Below are 21,156 nucleotides of genomic sequence, written 5' to 3' on the forward strand. Positions count from 1 at the left end.
CAGAACCCATGGCCTCTACATCATTTTTTACGCAGATGACACCAAGCTCATCCTCTCACTCTCAGAAAACACCTCCACCACCTGGTACAAATTCCACATCTGCATGACAAGTTTTGCCAAATGGATGAAGCCCAACTGCCTGAAGCTCAACTCTGACAACACTTTAGTTTTTTGGGAGCACCTCCCGGTGGATTAACACCTGGTGACCCTTCGGTCTCATATCCACACCCACTTCGACAGACCACACCCGGACCGTTTGGCATCATCCTGGACAGCAAACTCTCTATTAAATGCCAGATCAACACAGTCTCCTCTGCCTACTTTCGCATCCTCTGCATGCTCATAAATATCTTCATATGGCTCCCCGTCACCAGCAGAAAAACTGTCACTCAAGCCCTTATCATCAGCCAGTTGGACGATGGCAACGCACTGTGTACAGGAATCGCCACCCAACTCCTGAAGAGCCTCTAGAAGGTTCAGAACTCAGCTGCCAGACTCTACTTCCACCTCCCTACTCGGATCCATATCGACCCCCACCTCAGGAACCTCCACTGGTTCCCCATCCAGAAAATATGCCAATTCAAGATGCTGATCCACACCTACAAGGCCCTGCATGACCTAGGACCAGAACACATCAACCACAGACTGAACTTCCACCAATCCTCCAGACACCCTTGCTTTCGCGCATGCTCCCCGCATCCACCAGAATTATTGCGGAAGACGTTCATCTCCTACCTCGCCACCAAGTCCTGGAATAACCTTCCCCTTCAGCTCCAAACATCCTTCTCCCTTCCGGAATTCAGAAAGGAACTAGCTCTTCGACTGATCCCAGCAAGAACCAAGCGCCTGGATACCCTCATGGGTGACTAGCTGCGCTTTATAAATCTGGCTGATGACTGAGTACCTCCATAAACTGAGAGGAGATAAGAACATTGATCGCAAACTATTTAAAATACAATTCTAACTCTTACTTATCACCATGTCTTAGAGGGGGGGGGGTTAAAACCCACCATTGAAGGAGAACTAGTAAATATCAGAGCCAAGATGAACAAAAACACGAATAACACTATTTCAAAATTAGGAAATTAAGAAAAGAAATAAAAAATCTAGAAACCCAACGCAATATTCTTAGGAGAGGCTCTGTATTAAATACACTCACAAATAAGAAGTATGAATATAATAAAATCCTCAGCTCAATCAGGAATTTGGATCAATAAACAAAAGAGTGTCAAACTATGTGAAGTTAACAAAACTGGTAAGGAGTTGATATTGTACTTGAAAATCAAACAAAACAAGAAACTGATCCAGCGCGGCTCCAAACCAAACCTCCAAACCATCACTATATTCCCTAGGAGCTACCACACACTACTCGTCAGTGGGGCCCATAACACTGCGAGTCACTCATTCACACAAATCACCCTGCTCCCAGGATCAGTGAAAACTGGAGGAAGAGCTGCTGGATTTTAGCGGAGTGTCTTATCTCATTCTAAACTTTTATACACTATATACATCTGCAGTTTATCAATATTACCATGGTTTTATTTATAAAAAAACATCAAAACACCCCACCATTTAGTCAGCGGACCAGCTAGTAAAAGTTAACTAATGGACAACAAGACCAGCTTAATTTTCCATTTATTAAATTTTTATTTAGAGACTAGTTCTCCTAGCATGACCTTATTTTATTTAGCTTACTTCAATAATCATGAAAACATTTAATAACCTGGAAAGAAAGTTAAGTTCAAACAGTTTACATTTGTTAGCAGAATAATTCAAAAATATAAGTCGAAATAATGTTACCAAGATTTCGGGAAACGGACATCAAAGTTAGGACAGCATAGTTCCAAAAAACCATCTCTCAATTCCTTCTTGATGTTTACCTCCCATCCGGACTCCGCACCCATCAAAAGTTAAAGTCAAGAAAAATTTCAAAGTCTTTGCACCATAGGAAATGTTTGTCAGTCCGACAGCATGTCGTGGTGCGAAAATAAAATTAAAAGCATGCTTTTTTCTTACTTCCAAACGTCCTCTTTTATACCCTTTTTCCCTAACTTATCTATCTAAAATTGGAAACTTTTAGGGTCCTTGTTCACTCTCATTGATTCTTGTAAGGGGTGGATGAGCATCACTTCTGTCCATATTTCTGCCAAGTCATCGTTATAATAAAAAAATAAGGTCTTGATTGTTCTTTAACAGTTTTTCTCACTTGTGTCCTTTAAATTGTCACTCTAGGCTTGTTTCCCATGCTCACGATGCGGACATACACATTTTTGGCACTGGTCTACTCTCCAGGCCATACTGACTTTGATCTACGCTGTATAGGCACAGGCTGCTTGCACTTCTCTCGAGCACAGTCGCGCATGCGTAGATCACCACAATTTCGGAGTCTCTCAAACTTCTATTTGGGAACAGGCCTCATGGGCCATAATGGGAACTATTATAGAAACAAACACAATTAAACGTTAGATTTCATAGTGTATCGCCCTTCTGTTTACCTTCCCCCATTCTAAGGTAACCCGGTTAATTATTACCTAGCGGTTTTGCGACAATTAGGCGTAGTTTTCTTACCATTGTCCATCATTTCTGCCACAATAAGACTTACAAAAAGCATACACATAGATTTTCGTTAGATTATGACATTCGCGTACATGTATGTGTGTGTGCATTCTATTATACGTTGATTAACTTCAAAATCACATGATTAGTACATATTACTGTTGTGGGAAAGAGACTTCAAGAGGGGTATACAAAAATATTTGTTTTCACCCTCGCTCCATCAAAACCTATATCATATTTTAGGGATAGCAAGCATACTCCGCTCACAAACCCTCAGGTAATCACTGACAATATTAAGGAACTAGGAGCCCGCCCCGACGTTGTCTGGGGGCAATGAGGCTTCAGGGTCAACCGCCCGCCTAGGCCCCTGCCCGCCCCGGCCCCCGCCCGCTCCGACATTGTCCGTTTCCCGGAGCCACCTTCCGCCCCGACATTTTACGTGTCCCTTTGCCTTACCTGAGCCGCCGCTCCTCCCCGCGCTCCTGACTTCACCGCCGCTCCTCGCCGCTCGTCACTGCTCCTCCCCGCCTGTCCGCCGCTCCTCCCCGCGCTCATGTCCGCCGCTCCTCCTCGTCATCAGGCACGTCGCGGCCAGCGCTACGTCGCAGCCAGCGCTACGTCGCGGCCGGCGCTACTTCCAGGGGACTACTTTTTTTTAAGTTAAATTTTTAAATTTACATTTAATTTTTATTTTATATAGCCTATGTCCATCTGCACACCCTGACATTTTCAACGATGTATCGGGTGTGTGGATTGGCGCTGTGGTTCCCGAGTTTACCTGGCTCAAAGGTTTGTGTTCTCTCTTTATAATAGTAGTATAGATTCATATTTTTTAAGAATGTAACCACCACTTCCAAGGACTAAAAACTACATAAATATCTGTGATTCCAACGATAATGGAGGATGATAGACTTGCTTTAAACTCACCAGTTACCTTAGAAGAATTCACAGAGGCAATCAAAAAATTGAAGTTAGGGAAAGCTCTTGGTCCAAACAGGTTCCCGAAAGAATTCTACAAATCATTTAGCACACTTGTTAACCCTCATAATCAAATGTTTCACCTGCTTGCCAGTGTCATCAGTGGAGCTCCACCAGCAAGGAACAATCGCAGCACTTCCCAAAGACTGCAAAGATCTTCCCTATCCCAAAAATGATAGATCAATTTCTCTGATAAATATTGATTCTAAAATGTATGCAAAAATCCTAGCGAAAGAGTAGAACCTATTCCCCCACAGTTAATAAAAACAATCCCAGTTTGGTGTTTTAAAGGATCATCTGTCCAGTGATAATACAAGCCTCCTCAGCCTTGTAATCATTAAAGCCAAATGCTCTTTCTCACCACCCTTGGCAATTACACTCAATGCACAGAAGTTGTTTGACAAGGTTTGATGGACCTTCCTGAACGTGGTTCTTCATAAATTCAAACTTTGAGTCAAATGTATTAACATTTTAATATTCCTATACGTTGCACCCAAAGTCAGAGTTAGAGCAGGTGGAATTTTCTCTAATACCTTCAATCTCTGACAAGCCACAAAGCAAAGTTGTCCATTGTCGCCAGCCCTGTTCCTCCCTGCATTAGAACCCCAAATTGATGGCATTAGGAATAGCAATAACATGTTGAGTATAAGATTTAATGAAGATCGCAGTTTATGCCAATGATGTTTTCATAGTTACTGAGAAAGTTTCCACTTTCATCAAAGCCTTAATCACAATTGATACATATTCTGCTGTGTCCATACACACACAATAGACACGAATCTTAAGTCAAGTTATTAAAACCGTTAATATCCAAAGACCTAGCTTAGCAACATAGGAATTTGAAATACCAAGGTGTGGAATTTGCTGATAGCCTCATTGTTTCACCTGCTATACGTTATCTAATAAGCATTTAGGTAACTTTGTCAGAGGACTTTCATCAGAAATTGAACACATTCTCAACCACGTCTTATTACAACACAAATTGCCCAGAAATTCACTTGCAAACACAAGGTTCTCTTGTGCCCATCCTCAGCAGAACAGGAACACCTACCAAAGTGCTAAGCCATCTACCAGGGTCTCCCCAGGGGTGGGGATCAAAAAACTTGCTTACCTCCATCCCCAGCTTAGAAGGAAGGCCTTGGGGCACTAATCCTAGATGTGATTATTAGGAAACAGAGGATGAGCTCATAGAGACAATAAAGAGTGTGTGAAACAGAGAGATGTTGTTTAGGAGTTAGGGTGAAATATATAAGAGCATTTGGGAAAACTGTTTTTTTGATTACAACGCATGTAATGACACAACTAATTGTTCTGTTTCTGACATTTTTCAGATTTATGTACATTTAAAGGAAGGAAGTGGTCCTGATGGCCTGGATACCTTGAAGAACAAGCCACAACTTCACAGCATGGTGGCCAAAAGCCTCTGTCAGAATTCTTCAGGGAAAAACTACATCATCTTCACTGGTCCAAGCATCACAAGCTTGAACCTATTCGAAGAGTTTCAGAAGCAAGGTTTGAGAAATTCAACTTCATATTTTTGTTCTAATTTTTTTTAATTTATATTTGTTTGGTAACCAATTCAGTATAAATATAGATTAAATATTGCTGTAAATCTAGAATAAATACATTAAATTTGACATTGATTGCAAAACTTTAATTACCACATTCCAAGCCTCTGAAGAAATATATGTTGAAGCTCAATTATTTTTTTTAAACTTTTTTGTTCTTGTCGGAATCTTGTTCAAGTACAGTATTGTTCTTTATTACTTCTAACGCAGAGCAACCCATACAAACATAATTTAGCTCTCCCGTTTTTAGACTAGTGTGGACTTGGAACCATCCAACAATTATGATAGGATATAGCATTGCTCCAACCTCTTGGATTTTGTTGGTCCTCTCTGCAGCAACACTGTACAAGGATTTGTGTCCTCTTCTGCTTCATCATCCCCTGTATTAGCTCTCCCTCTTCCACAGCTATCTGGGTCATCTGCACCCTCTCCAATCCCCTAAATCCCCATCACCACCCCCAAAGTTTTTGAAACTTTTAGAGGCAATCCCATACTCAAAAACATATAATTTTGCCACTCCTGCTTAGAGGGTGTGGTCTGTGAGCCTCATTGTTTTTGCGTTGTCCCTTTTTGCTCCGATCAGCCCGAGCACATAAAATGTGAGCTTGCTTCTTGGTAAGTCAACATGGTTCAGAATCCCCACGCTTACAAAAAACTAAAGTGCGGGGGCGGGGATTTCACATTCTAATATTTGACCCAATTTGAGTTGTTTAGTCTGTCAGTACTCCTGTACGCTCCTCTAGCTATATACCCTATGTATGAAGGTAGCTTCCTCCCTTTCTTATTTCAGGCAATTGAATGAAAGGGCTCGCCCCGTTTCATTGAGCTGACTTCTACTGGAGAAGGCTCTGTGAACGATTTAAGGCTGAACCAAGCCCAGTCTCGCCTTTATCGCCACTTCTCTAGGACACATCAACGTGGCCTCTTAATCCGTATTTTCCATTCTCCTTAGGTCTGCCTCCAACCAGGCCCTCAATTTCTACAGCCCACCTGGCTTATTATTTCTTAGGTTTCTGTGGGAAGAGGGAATAGCCCCTCTACATACTTCTCCGAGAAGTACTCTGTTTTTCCATCGGGCATATTCAGGGATCTCACACCAGTCCAGTCCCTCAGTCTACAAAGCATGCATCCATAGTGTAGCTATATATCTAAACATTGCTCAAGTTCTAGTCATTTCTCAGGGAATGAGAATGGTTTTATATTGCTTCCCTCTAGAGGTCGCCTAATTTATTGTTCCAGTGTTATCTCATGGTTTGAATCCTTTTAGGATAGAAACTTCCTCCAGCATATTTTCATTCAACAGTGGTGTTGCTTATGTAACCTTGTCTTTCCATTCCAAACACCGTGTTGCTTGCTCCCAGTCCACCAGTGTCAAATGTGTGGCTGGTGGCTGGTTTGTCCTCCCCTTGCCACTGTATATGTAGTGCATGTAAGTGGGTACTTCCATTATTGCAGTCAAATGCTCTGCCACTGAGCTATATCCCCAGGTACTTCCATTATTGTCTTTCTAGCTTAACTGAAGAGTCACCGCTCCCTTCATAAATCCAGTCATGTATTTGAGAGATCTGGGCTGTCCAGTAGTAAGCTATTATATCTGGCAGGGCAGTCCCTCCATTACATATACACACACAGACTTGGTGAGTGCTTTTAACACTATTCTCAGGCTGCCTCCATCCCATAGCAAAGGCCACGCATTGCTGTCGTGTCCAAGGAAGATCATCTCCAGTATCAGGAAGGGATTATTTTGCTTTACATAAAATACCTTTGGCAGAGAGACCATTTTTAAAATTTCTGCTCGCCCTAGTATTGTAAGCGCAAGAGATCTCCATCTACGTACATCTCCAACTATCTGCTCTATGTTCTTTTCCTAGAAATAATTCTGCCTTTGCTGTTACATTTATCTAAAGGTATATATACTTTTTAAATTGTCTTTATTGGCATTTTGAACATAAAACAGACAACACCAACAGAATAGCCAGTTACTTCCAGTCTTAACACATTCCAGCTATTTGTGTAATACAGCAAGGTATAGTGTTTAAGGCAGAGTCCACAAATCTCCAGAACAAAAAAAACACAAATATTGTACATTGAACATACATGTAACAGGAGGCATTAGCTTTACAGATTAGGCGTCATTGCACCTGGTGTTTTTCCACAAAGGCAGGGCCCATTTATGGGTACCAATACTAATATGTATTGTTTTAGCGGTACACCATCTAAATCTGCGTATTCCCCACCCTAAGGCTTACAAAGGCAGGTCTATGAACCTTCTGGCTCCCCTGAAGGGCCTGCCACATCCTGTTGGCGTGTGCGCGCCCACTCTAAAAATGGTCCCCAAATGTCCCTTGGTCTGGATGCCGATGGCATCAGCTCCCAAAAAGTGGTTAGTTGTGTGTGGCTAAATGTTACATCCTGGATCCACTCTTTCATGGAAGGAGTATCCCTCCTCCCCAAGTGCATAGCTACCCTCCGCTTAGCAAAAAGCAATAACATAGCATGTCGTTTTCGAGTCTCAACTGGTGTGTCTCTGACATAACCCAATAGTCCCAGCAATGGTTGATCGTCCGCGGTACCAATGATCTCATGTATTGTGGTAAAGATTTCAGACCAGAATGTGGCGAACCTTGGACAACTCCATGCCATGTGCAAAAACGTAGCTGGGGCAAAGTCACATCTCCAGCATCCGTTGTCTGCATTAATCCCCATGTGGTGTTGCTGAGAGGGGATCCTATAAAATCTGTGGAGATATTTAAAATGAATCAAGTGTAGCTTGTAATTGGGGGACAGAGCTGTGAGTTGATTACAACAAAAGGCCCACTGTTTAGGCCCTGGGCGTCAACAAGGGGGCGGAATTCTGCATATTATTGTAAATCCTCGTGATGAGTCTACGAAGGGAGTCTGTTAAATTTATCTCAAGGTATTTAAATGTATCTTCAGAGACTTTTATTCCTGGCGGGAGGTTTCCTACAAAACTCCAGAGTCTGGTTTTATGTATGATGGACTTTATATCATCTGAATGTTTGCCTTATTACCCAAACATGTGGAAAATCTGTGGTAGGGTTACCTGAAATTGGGCAACATTTAGTAGTATATTGACTTATAATAAAATATTTTCCTCTTGGGGTCTAGTTTCAGTGCAGAAGTTCTTGATCGCCGTATAGTGCAATTAGAAGCAGAGAGAGCAGGCATTCTTGTCTCAGGCCCCTGATTCAAGTGGCAGTGGTGATATGTCACCCTATTTCTCTTGACTACTTTCATCGGGTCTTGATAAAAGAGAGCCACCGATTTGTGGAAGTTCTGGTCACATCCACGCCTCGGCAATACATAAAACAGGATAGAATCAAATGCCTTTTTGGCATTCATTAAGATTTTAAGATTATCTCCAGGGGCTCTCTTTTTTACTATATCACTTCAAACAAGTTATCCAGTGTCTGGGATTAAGTCTGGCAGACCACCTCAGCATGAATCTCGGCTTGCCCCTGGTTATGAGGTAGATGTGAGTCCTTAACAGCCTGATTGCCAAGATTCTCAACAATGTCTTTGTTTCTACATTTGATAATGATATTGGTCAGTTAGAGGCATATTTGTCTTTAGTTTTCCCCTCTTTGTGGATATTGTAATAACCTCATGCCTGAGGTCAGGGGACAAAGTTCCTTTGTCTCATGCTTTTTTGTATTCTTGTTGTAAGTGGGGACCCGGCTAACCGGAGAGTTTTTTTATATAGCTCCACTGGTATCTAATTGGGTCCCAGGGTTTTCCTCACCCTTCATATGCTTAATAGCGTCCTCCATCTCGTATAAGTTGATATCACATGTCAGCTTGTCTCTCTCTTCATTGCCCAGAGTTGATAGGTCAAGACTGATGAGAATGTGCTCAATGTCCTTGTACCGAGTTACATTTTACACCTCCCAGAAGCATGTGTATGCTATCTCCTTATCTGTTTCCATAGTTACTCCCATATTATCTGTTAACTCGTGTACCCATCCGATATCCTCCTTTTGTCTTGTTAACCCATGCTAGGAGGTGGCCTGCTTAATATCCTGCATTGTATAATTTACACTGCAGGGCCAAGTGTTGCAGACTTGCTCCATCTTGCGTCTCGTTCTGATAGCTGTGTTTAAGGATCTCTAACTGTGTCACAAGTTAGAGAGTTGTCCCCACAATCCACCTTTCGTCCAGCTCCAGGAGCTTGGATTCCAGTTCCCTCTCTTTTTCCAGTTTGCATTGTTCTTGCATGCAATAGTATGCTGTGATTTATCCACCTTACTTGGACTGTACTGCTCAATCAGAAAGGGCAACCAACCTCTCCTAAAAGAGAATACTCCAATTTCTCATTCAGCTCGTTGAAGTATAATGGGAACTCTTTTTCCTCAATTTCAGGGCCATTGTCAGTTTGCCTAAATAATTAGAGCCTCAGTAGATGTATTGGTGACCTCAAAAAGAATATTTTAGCAGCCGAATTGCAGTTTTCTCCCCAGTATAATATTAAGACATTCAAATTAGCTTCTCAAAACCTTCTTAAATTTCCAGAGTTGACAAATATATTAAGTTTCTAAGCATCTGGAGTAGTATATTTAGGATGGTCTTCCACTTCACAGTTGTTCAATTTGTGAAATTGTTGAAGGCCTGTTAAGTTTGTATGCCATAAATAATGAATAAAGGTAGCTTAAATCACAACTGAGAATATCATGGGAGATGGAAAGGTCAAACCAGCAGGTCCATGTCTCAGCCCAGAGCTTGAGATTTCCATCTGAATCTGCAAAATAATGAATACAATTATTGTCTTATGATACCAGGGCCCCAAATCAGTTTAATAAAGAAGGGAACATTAGAAAGGATCTTGGGTAATGTGTAATTTAAGGAAAAAAACGTTTTCTTTGAGCAATTAATTTAAAGCTCACAAAGAATAGCAAATTCAGCTGTTTATTGGACAAATGCAATTGAGAAAAGTAGAGAAAGCTAGTTCAAAATCTCAAACCAGATGTTAAAGAAACTAAGAAAGGATTTTAATTGCAATTTCTTAGAGAATCGGGGGTTGCCAGACTTAAACAGGCTATCACAACCATTAGGGTTGAGAAAGCTTTCAAACAAAAATTCCCAAAACCCTGCAAGTAGTAATTGTTTGCCAGTCGCAGGTTGAAACTATGGGAGAAAATTACAAAAAACAATTTGATGGACAGAATGTAGATCAATGTCTTACATTCACCCCAGTACAAGGATCTGGGCCTAAATCCATCTTTTTTTGCACTCCACACCACCCTGGGTCAGATAATGGCTTTATGCAAATCAGCTCTGACCCTGTGCCCCATGGGAACAGTCCAGTCCGAACTACAACAGCCATATCTTTCCCAGACCGGAATCAAGCATCCGAGGACCGGACCGGTTTCGAGGTAACACCTCTCATCAGCCCGGCTAGCTTGACTCCAGTGGTGTGGAGGCTCTGGGACCCACGTCTGAGCTACCCCAGTACACTCCGGGATAAAATTACAAAAAACAATTTGATGGACAGAATGTAGATCAATGTCTTACATTCACCCCAGTACAAGGATCTGGGCCTAAATCCATCGTTTTTTGCACTCCACACCACCCTGGGTCAGATAATGGCTTTATGCAAATCAGCTCTGACCCTGTGCCCCATGGGAACAGTCCAGTCCGAACTACAACAGCCATATCTTTCCCAGACCGGAATCAAGCTGTTTTGTTTGCAGGTTGAAACTATAGCAGTAATTCACAGAACGGCCGATCCACCTCTTAACAGAGAAAGCTGCAAATAATATAGGCCTCATGGTGCCACCTATGCTCCAAGTAAAAAATGTAAAAGGGACATTTCACCTATAAATGTTTGAAATGGGGGCCAAATGGCAGGGCCTAGAAGAGATACAGAAATCAGACTACCAATTAATAAGAGGGAAAAGTAGTGCAATTTAGGAATAACTGTAACACACTTAGCAAGGGTCGATTCAAAGTCATACCTGATTGACAAGCTGTAGCCCTTGGGGTGTGACACTTGATAGATCAAACTGCTCCTGGCTCATTGTGTCAACTACCCCAATATCCAACACCAAGGCCCCAGCATACAAGAAAAGGGGCAAATAACTTCCTACCCTACCTACCCCAACAACTTTTGATTGGACAGGAGCAAGTGAGTGGATTAATTTTGAATTTTCTGAGGAATCCTCTCCAGTCACCTACTCCTAACAGTCTGGATCAAGTATCAGCCAAATTGACTGGCCCTTGACCCCTCTTTTTTTTAACCAATTTATATTAGCAGTTGTTAACATCATATGCATATGTGACACATCATTGTCATGATACATTGCACAATAACGTAGGTCTTATCACAGAACAAGAATTGACATTACATTGTAGAAGTATCAATAGGAGTCTTGGTTCATACCTGAAACATGAAACAGAAAGCTAGAACATAGCTGGCCATGCGGTGGCATTAGTTCAATCAGTAGTCCTAGTAGTAGTAGTAGTTTTCACTATCACTGGTGTGATTCCTTCCCACCTCGGATCCACGCTGTCCACGCCAGAGCCTAAAAGTGCAAAGTAAGTAACAGCAGGCAGGTTTGTGATATCACACATGAGCAACAATATTTGTACTGTAAGGTATTGATATATAAACAGAGAGAGGCAGGGAACAGTATGAGTGCAAAAGGACAGAAAAACTGGAGTCAGTGTGCACAGACAGGCAATAAGGAATGAATTTAAGAGGCCGCTGCTTTTGAGACCTGTAGGAGAGCGCAGAAGGCTGTGAGCATGAACCTTAGTGTTGATCATATAATAGAGTTCTCACTGTATGTCTGTAAGTCAGTTAACAATATCTCCCATTCTGCAGCTATAGGGTATTTGCGTGGTCCACGAGCCTCTTCTCACCTAAGTGCCACAGCCTCTGCTTGCACCCACTTAAGTTTCGCCCTACACCAATGTGCAGTACGGAGCTTTCCAATACATAGCTATGAGTCTATGAGCAACTAACAACCCCAAATCTGTGAATCCATTTGTGGCTTTTGCAGTCTTCGGGTGCTGAAACAGCCCCAGCAGAGAGCCTTCCAATGTGCACACCCCTGAACATCCTGTCATCTCTGCCAGTACTGCGAAGACCTATACCCACAGTGTCGAAGTCTCTGGGCAGCTCCAAAACATATGCACCATGTCAGCTCCTGTTCACTGACATCTAGAACAAGAAGAGGAGGAACTAATGGTTGGTAAAGTGTTTCTGGGGTAAGGTATGCCCTGTGGAGGATATTATGTTGAATATAATGGAGTTTTGTGTTTTGTGACAACTGTCTGGGGTAGACAAGCACTTTCTCCCATTCTTTGAGGGTGAGTGCTCTCTCCATATCCCTTGACCACTCACTTAATCTATACTATCTAACTAATCTCGCTTAGTGTGGGGTGAAGGGGTGAGGTAGTAAGGGACCAGACAACTGGCCTAGGCTCCCCCTTCCCTCATCGGGCAAGATTACACATCCACCACAGACCACAATAAGCTGTGAAAAGGGCCAGTTTATTAGGACAGGGATGCAGTAAAATCAGCTTCATTAACTTATGGTAAATAATAATTTCCCAAGCCTCTCTAATACATAGTAAACAACCTAACAACACCACTCTCTTAAAGTTCCCTCCCAGTATCACAAATTAATCGTCAAGAGCTCTCACACATACCCCTTTCCTTCTCTGTTTAACATCTCACTCCCATTCTTGCTAGAGCCACCTCACCCAAGCATTCCACAACATTCTTCCATCTCTCAAGCTTGATATGCTGTCAAAGTCCTTAAGGTTGTCCCCCCCAGGCCCTTATCTGTGTCCACCCCGTCCCTGAGAGGTAGATAGGCCTGCTCATGACTCACCATCCCCTCAGCTAACTCCACCCAAGAAAACCCTGTTCAGACACTCACCACCAGTCACAGATCTGGGTTGAATCGATCATGGTTCTTTAGTTCACTTTGCCGCCCCAGTTCAGACACAGCCATATGCAAATCAGTCTTGACCCTGTGCCTCATGGGAACAGTCCAGCCCGAACTGCCAAGCCATGTCTTCCCTGGACCGGAAGCAAGCATCCTGGGACTGGTTTCGGGGTAACATCCCTCATCAGCCAGGCTAGCTTGAATCCAGTGGCAAAATGCAAGGGACCCACGTCTGGGCATACCCTTAGGGCGAACAAAGCGTGAGTCTCCTTGCTGCCTAGACCCAAGATCCATTTCAATCCTGCCCTAATGCCCGTTCCCAGAATAAAACAGTGAGGGAACAGTAACCGGAATCCCAGCCGAAGCTCTATAGCCCAAAAGACTGCTTTGAGGGGCAGCACAACCGCTGAATATGCCGAGTGGACGGCCGGCTCCAGCCACGGCGCGGAAAATGGCGGCCAATCGGCGAACGTAGCAGAACAGCTCCCGGTGGCAGAGGAACTGGTGACTCCGGGCGGGGACTGGCTGCCAGACGCTCTCCAGGAGACTCCTCGCAGCACGACTGCGAGGCAAGTCCCCAAGTGGCAGACACAAGACACAGCGCTGAGGACACATGCCACAGCTGAGAGAGGCATCACCTACAACGGTGCCGATTGACAAGAGGACCGCGAGGCCCCGCACCCACCTAAAGCCATGAGTAGAATGCTGTTGCGGCGCATGAGGGGACGGAGCAACTGCATTGGCACGGTTTCGGCACGACTCCCCTGCAAGGTCTGCTTAGTGACTTCGGGGAGGGGCTGCTGGGTTAGGAATCTGCACGGACCAAAATACTGCTGCCAATCCTCTAAAAGACAACAGCCCTCCAAGACTACGTGAGCTACTGGGGGCAGCGAGAATGACGTATAGCGGTCCACAGTCCGGGCGCATTTTTGCATACCCTATGCTGCGGAGGCTCAGAGAAGTGAAGACCGGAGCGCTGCAAGAGGCGAGGCAGGGAATCAGAGCATATAGCAGCACCTTGTGAGGTACTTGGAATCTATCCTGCTCCAGATAACTGAGAGTGAGCGAGGCTACGGATTGCAACTACTTGGCCTGGGCCCCATTTAAAGGAGTCACAGAGTGTGCCCGTTTGCGGAGATCCAGGAGTGGGATAACCTGCAGCAGGGAGAGGAGCGACACCGCAATCCATTAGCAGGGTGGACCGCACTGCGTGCTCCGACCCTGTGAAGGCCTGGGGACGTCTGTCCCTGTGCGCGGGCCAGAAATGCACTTACAGAAACTGTACACTTTTGAGGGTGCATTATTAGCTGGCACTGGTGTATCCGTGCTTGAAGGACTATTTGGCAAGGCCTGAGTCTGACATATAGTGAACCGACTATTACAGAACACAAAAGCCTGCTCCTCTGGCTGGCGCAGCGAGGGGGCATACCGAGCCGGGAGTAAGCTATGGGCAAAACGGACGGTATGCAATCTAAATTACCTTTTGAGGCACGCAAATCCACCAGAATTTCTAGCGATCCCGAACACGCAATGGCAGACGGCCCTGGCTCCGGCTCCCAGACTGCTACTGATGATCTCAAGGAACTACTCCTTACAATGAGACACAGCCTCACATCAATTGGACGCAATGAACACACGCATAGACAATGTCACTCACAAGCTTAACCAACATGACGAGCGCATTAAAGAGACGGACAACTACTCAACATGGAGCGCTTGCTGAAAATTTTAGTAGCGAAAAATTAAGATTTGGAGTCAAGATCGCGCCGCAATAACATAAGAATTCTTGGCATCCCAGAATCCACCAACACAGGTCAGATGGAGGAATTTGTGGAACGCTTACTTCCAACTATATTTGAAAGAAGCGCCTTCTCCGAGATGTTTGTAGTAGAAAGCGCTCACCCCTCCCTAGCCGCTCGCCCACCGAGCTCCCCCAAAACCGATCATCGCTCGAATGCTTAATTATCAGGATCATGACACAGCCCTGAGAGTAGCAAGAGAACGCAAAACAATTTCCTTTGAGGGCTCTGAAATAGCCATCTTTCCGGATTTCCCACTGGCGATCCAAGAAGCCCGGAAAAAGTTCTGCCAGTCAAGAAGAAATTACTGCAGGCCACCTTCACCTATGCCATGCTATTCCCTGCAAAACTCAGGGTAACACATCAGGGCAAGCAGCATTATTTCACCAATCCGCAACATGTCGCAGATTTTCTGAAAACCACTCCCCGGAGATCCCCACGGAACGAGCGATCTGTGAGCCCTATCCACTCGAGTACAGTCCTATCTGACATTGAGTAACACTGCCAGGATTAAGATGATTTCCCCAAGAGTAAACTCTTTCAACTCAACCCCTGACACAGATGAATGTTTAACGAAGCGGACTGCAGAGCCTCATGAGACTCAACTGGTAATTGAACACTGGCATCGTGAACACGACTGCTCGAAGACTTTGCCTGCTATAGATGCCAATGGACTTTATGGCTGCGTTCTCTGCACATGATATGGGCATATAATCAGGACATCAAAGGCACTGAATTAGAGCCTGGGCACGCTCGTGCCCACGAGGGGAGATTGTTGTACCCTCAAGCGTTTATTTCCAAAGGGTCATCCCCAGAATATTAAACGTTTACAGTTTTCTTCATTTTCTAGTTACCTTCCCTTTCTTTGCAAGGGCTGATTTTTTCTTTTCTTTCAAGCGGGGTGGAAAGGGAGGGCATGTACATCCTGGCAACATTGGGCTGCTGATGTGGGAGGGAGGCAGGATTGGGCTGCCAATCGGGACGTGGGAGGGAGGGAGGGAATGTTGGAAACGTTCAACAGCACGTTATGCACAGACACAATCATAGGCTCCCGTTCTGCCCGCACATAGCTCTTTGAGTTAATTCGATATGCAGTACATTTCCCTTACTCTATAAATAACTCAACTACGTCCACCACGTCCGCCTAGCTACAACTTCCTCACTTGTAATGTGAGGGGTCTTAGGAACCCCAAGAAACGGCAACATGTCCTAGCCTACCCGGATAGGCACAACATACACCGCGCCATGCTCCAGGAGACTCACATTGGCCCCAATGCCCCGATCACCTTCGCTGCCCGGTGGGCTTCATATAGATGCTTTTCAACATATTCCACCTATGCCCGTGGGACAGTAATCGTAATTTTAAAATACGGCCCATATGTACCTATGGGGGAATTCGATGACCCCCAAGGGCATTACTGCCTTACATGGGGACGGATTGCATCTCAGTCTATAACTATTAGATGCTGCTACGGACCTAATCATGATGATCCTGAGTTTTTTAATGTCCTTTGGGGTAAAATCTTAGATACAGGCTCCACCCACATGGCCTGGGGAGGGGTCTTCAATGACACTCTTGACCGCTACCATATCGCTACACAGGGGCCCAACGCCAGCTTTCAGAGATAGTTACTGCACATGGGCTGATAGACTCATGGTGAAGCTTACACCCCACTGTTAGAGAGGGCACTTGTCACTTTTCAACATACTCCACATGGTCACGCATAGACGGCTGGTTATTGACCAGAGGACTAAAATCATGGCTTACGGCAGTGAAACACCTCACATGAACTTACTCTGATCACTCACCCCTGCTGCTATCCCTTACTCCACCCTGCTCAACATGGCTTTACCAATCTTGGAGGTTACCTGGGTGTGCTCTGCTCGATCCCCTACTCAGCTCAGAATTAGAACAAGAGGTCATAGACTTCTTCCCACGCAACATGGACACTGTGCCTCAGATTTCTACTGTCTGGGAGGCGTTTAAAATTACCATTAGGGGAATTTGCAACGCAAAAGGGGGAGGTATATTGAAAGACATACGGAACACACTTCGTACATTAGAAACCGACCTCAAAAAGCTAGAGGAGCAAATGAGTTCTACTTCTAGTGCTACCTTACAGGGACAGATCAGAGATAAGATGACAGATTACCAAGAAACTGCTGAACGGGAAGGCAAATTTAGAGGGCAGTACCACAGCACCAGACAATATGGGGAAGGGGAGTGACCAGGGAGAGCTCTGGCAGAGCTAACCCGTAAACCACGTTTTTCTGGCACTATATTGGAAATTATTGACCAAGCGGGTAGAGTGCACAGGCACACCCCAGACATATTGGACATATTCCACGACTTTTACAACACTCTTTACAAAACACATCGGTCGCAACCGATCGACTTCGAGCCATATTTTGCAGACGTAGCACTGAGATGGTTGGGAGACACCCAGAGGGAATTTCTTCTGGCAGACTTTGAATATGAGGAAATACTCTCCGCAATCAAGCAGCTGCAGTCTGGCCGGGCCCCCGGCCCGGACGGCCTACCTGCGGAATTCTACAAAACATATAGCAAGGCCCTCATCCCCATTTTAAGGCACGTGTACGAAGAGGCGCGGGAACCGAGCAGGCTCCCGCAAACAATGCAAGATGCACTTATTGTATCTTTACTGAAGCCAGGGAAACCAGGAGACAGGTGCAACTCCTATAGACCACTCTCCCTGATCAACTGTGACGCCAAAATCCTGGCGAAATTGCTCGCCAACCGAATAAGTCCTTTGATGACAGCGCTGGTACAAGACATCGACCCAGACTAGGCAGCGGTGGCTGTCTTCTTGGACGCCTCCAAAGCCTTTGACTCCTTCGAATGGGATTATTTGGCGTTTGTACTGACACAAATTTTCTCCCCCCCCCCCTTCTTAGCGTGGATCCAGCTATTGTACAATAAACCACAGGCCAAAATACTCATCAATGGAATGTGCTCACCCAGGCTCCACATCACGAGAAGGACGAGGCAGGGATGCCCTCTCTCGCCACTTTTATTCACCCTAGCCATGGAGCCATTGGCAGCTAAGCTCCGGCAACTCCACCGTGAACATGCCCCATATACCCTGAAAGGCAAATCCCCATATCCTTGTATGCGGACGACCTTACTTCATATCTACGAGATCCTGAGGAAAGTCTGAACCCTTTATTACGGGCGTTTTTGCAGTTCAGCAGGTTCTCGGGATCAATATTAGTTGGAGAAAATCACAAATCTTTCCCCTCACAGATGAAGTAAAGAGATACACCCAAGACTTCCCCTTCATTTGGTGCAAGGGCGAGATAAAATACCTAGGAATATTAATCACTAGAGACAGGGAACACCTCACGAGGGGCAACTATGGCACAGCTCTGGACACACTAACGGAGTCCATCACAAGGTGGATAGCAATGCCTCTATCGATGGCAGGCCGGATAGCTCTGATAAAAATGATTATCCTCTTTAAGCTGCTCTATTTCACTAATATCCCTTATGCGCCAAATAAATCCTTCTTCAAAGCCCTCAAAACGCAACTCGTTCAGCTGACGTGGGGGCCAAACAACCCCGGCTGAAGTGGGAGGCACTAACCCTACCCTTCGATGAAGGCGATTTCGAAGTGCCTGACATGGAGTTATAATATTGGTGCACCCAGGCACACTTCGCGGTTTTTTGGATATATTCACCACCGTACATGCCACATCTTGCGGTAGAGCATTGGCCTATGGTGCCGATCCCGTACTCTGCTTACATAAGCGCTTCTACCAACCCTAAAGATGCCGACCCAACCACAGTGGCATGCACAAATAGAGCTTGGAGGGCAATAGCTAAGCACATGAATATAGACATGTTATATTCTCCGCTACTACCGCTACCAGGCAGGCTAGACATCCCAGTTAAGAGTGAGGGAAGGTGCTGACAAATGCTTCGCAAATTTGATATTCACACCTGAGGTGCACTATATGACACTGGAACTTTCCGATCACAGAGCACTTCTTTAAAAACTGCCAGCCCACCACCATGGAACTAATTATGTATATACGGCTTCGCCACCCCTGATTTTCCTGCTGAACCCCTCACATTGGCCCTGCTACATGCGCTACTACAGGATTCTCCCCCAACACACGTAGTATCCATGCTGTACCGAGCCTTCCAAGCAGACAGTCCTCAAGCCTCCATGGAACAAGATCAAGATGGGAGACTAACCTGGAATCCCCCATCACCAACGACCAGTGGGAATTTTGCTGCCCACAAACGGGAAGAATCTTGGCAAGCAGTAGACTGCGAATAATTTATTTCAAATTCCTTCACCGCCTCTATTATACCCCGGCACGACTATGCCGCTTCGGGCTCAAAGCGATTGATAACTGTGACAGATGCGGAAGGGAGTGATCTGATTTCTTACACCTAGCATGGGAATGCGCCCCTATCCAGTCATACTGGACCACAGTAACCGAGACCCTCAGCCAGATGACAGGGACACGCATACCTAACACCCCACTTATCACACTGTTGGGGCTTACAAAAGACCTCGAGGCACCAATCAGGAGGTACATATCCCTGGGGCTGCTCTTGGCTAAACGTGGGTGGCTTGTAAATGGGGGAGAGGGAGAGCGCCAAAGTTTATGGACTGGCTGCGTGACCTTGTCTTTTGCCAGGAGCAGCTGACAGTGTACTCCGAGCTGATGCCACCTGCGTCTCGTCCACGAGACATTTGGGAACCTCTGCGAGCATATCTGTGGGAGCAGTCTGCTGTGGAGGCAGATTCAGGGGAAAAGACTGCAGATTTAGAGGCTGCTTTCCCAGCAATGCGATGAAGAGGGAGTAGATAGGATTGTAGAGTGTTGGAATGTAAAAGTGTACAGATTATATCCTACACGTCACCTGCGGGCATGTTCTGTAGTCAAACTGATTTATGATAGCCTCAAACTCTGTGATTTCTGTGTATACTATGCTTTCTATTTCAATGATTGTGTATTGTTACATTGTGAAGCCGACAGGATGTCTACATGTATTTCTCTGTCTTTTTTTGGAATTTAATTAAAAAAAATAAAAAGTTGGGCAACCAATCATAACTTTCCATGTTCTTTCAATTCCCAGAGGGAGCTTGTATTTCAGGGTAACTAGCACAAGCTCCATTTAGAAGCTACAAATTACCATATGCATGTCATTACCATATGATGTATCCTTTTGTCTCTTGATTTTAAACACACTCTGGCTAGGCTCACACAGGGGACTTCTGTGTCCTATATAAATCTATATGGCAAACAGGGAGGCAGCATCTTTTAGATGCCTAAAGATGCATGCCCTCACAAAGAACTCCATTGCCTAGTATTAAACAACGGTTCCTCTATGGGACCACATCACAAAAGGATTATTTACAAGTAAATCGGCTTGTACCCCTAAAATTGCAAATTTTCAATACATGTGTATGATTAGTTAGAGGGAAAGAAGGCCTAAGATACACTTTTATTAGGTCATGCCAAGGATACAACTACTGTTTGCATGTGTGCTGCATTGTGCAGCATACATGCATGAAGGAAGGTTCCTTTCAGCACAGTTTTTGAGCTGAAAGGTACTTTTTCCTTCATGTATATGCGCTATACAATGCAGCACACATGCACACAGGAACAAAATGGCTGAGGAGAGACAGTTATTCCTCTTTGTTACACCAGCCTCAGCTAGGTGCATGCAGGATTTTGGCATGAATCCATTTCTACAATTCTTTGAAGGTATGGATTTGCATACAAATCCTTGGGTAGATGTGCTGGAATCCCATGCACTACCCATGGAACACCTCCCTGATGCAAAGTAATGCCGGGCAGTGCATTGAGCTGCCTTGTGTTACTTTTTTATACAAACCAAGACAAATCATGATTTGTCTTGGTTTGCAAATCCCAGCAGGATACTTTGCGTCAGATCTGCGTTAAAAAAGAAACACAAACCCGACTCGAACCCTTTGTAAATCTAGACTCAAATGTTTTACCTCACACTCAAGAGTCTGATGTACTAAATACCTGGCCTCAAAACAGTGAGTGTTTTTTCACGTGCTTGGGGATAACTTGCTGAGGTGTGGATATTACCATACTACTTTGCTTGTCACTGTAGTGTTGAACGAGGGCTGGGGATCTCTGTTGATCCTGAAGAGCTTGGTCTTGGGCGTTGTGCCTTCCACTGTTTCAATGGGATGCAGGAAGGCGGGCCTAACGAAAGCTCCATCCATAACTGCCTGCAGCGGTGCGCAACGTTTACAACGCGCGCGTTACCGCGACCTACTATTACCACGCGGTTGTAACAACGAGAGTTGTTACAACGCATTGCGCTGGGGG

At 44.9% G+C, this 21,156-nt stretch overlaps 1 protein-coding gene across 1 annotated transcript in view; it reads left to right on the forward strand.

Moving 5' to 3' along the window:
• PGBD5 (piggyBac transposable element derived 5) overlaps nucleotides 1-21,156 on the forward strand; it is a 519,549-nt gene that overhangs the window by 385,465 nt on the left and 112,928 nt on the right. Inside the window, exon 4 of the mRNA XM_086927128.1 lies at nucleotides 4,866-5,046. Coding sequence (XP_086783254.1) covers nucleotides 4,866-5,046 — 181 coding nt within the window. The remainder of the gene's footprint in view (nucleotides 1-4,865; nucleotides 5,047-21,156) is intronic.

This window comes from Lissotriton vulgaris, chromosome 6, assembly GCF_964263255.1.
Source record: "Lissotriton vulgaris chromosome 6, aLisVul1.2, whole genome shotgun sequence".
Classification (NCBI taxonomy): Eukaryota; Metazoa; Chordata; class Amphibia; order Caudata; family Salamandridae; genus Lissotriton; species Lissotriton vulgaris.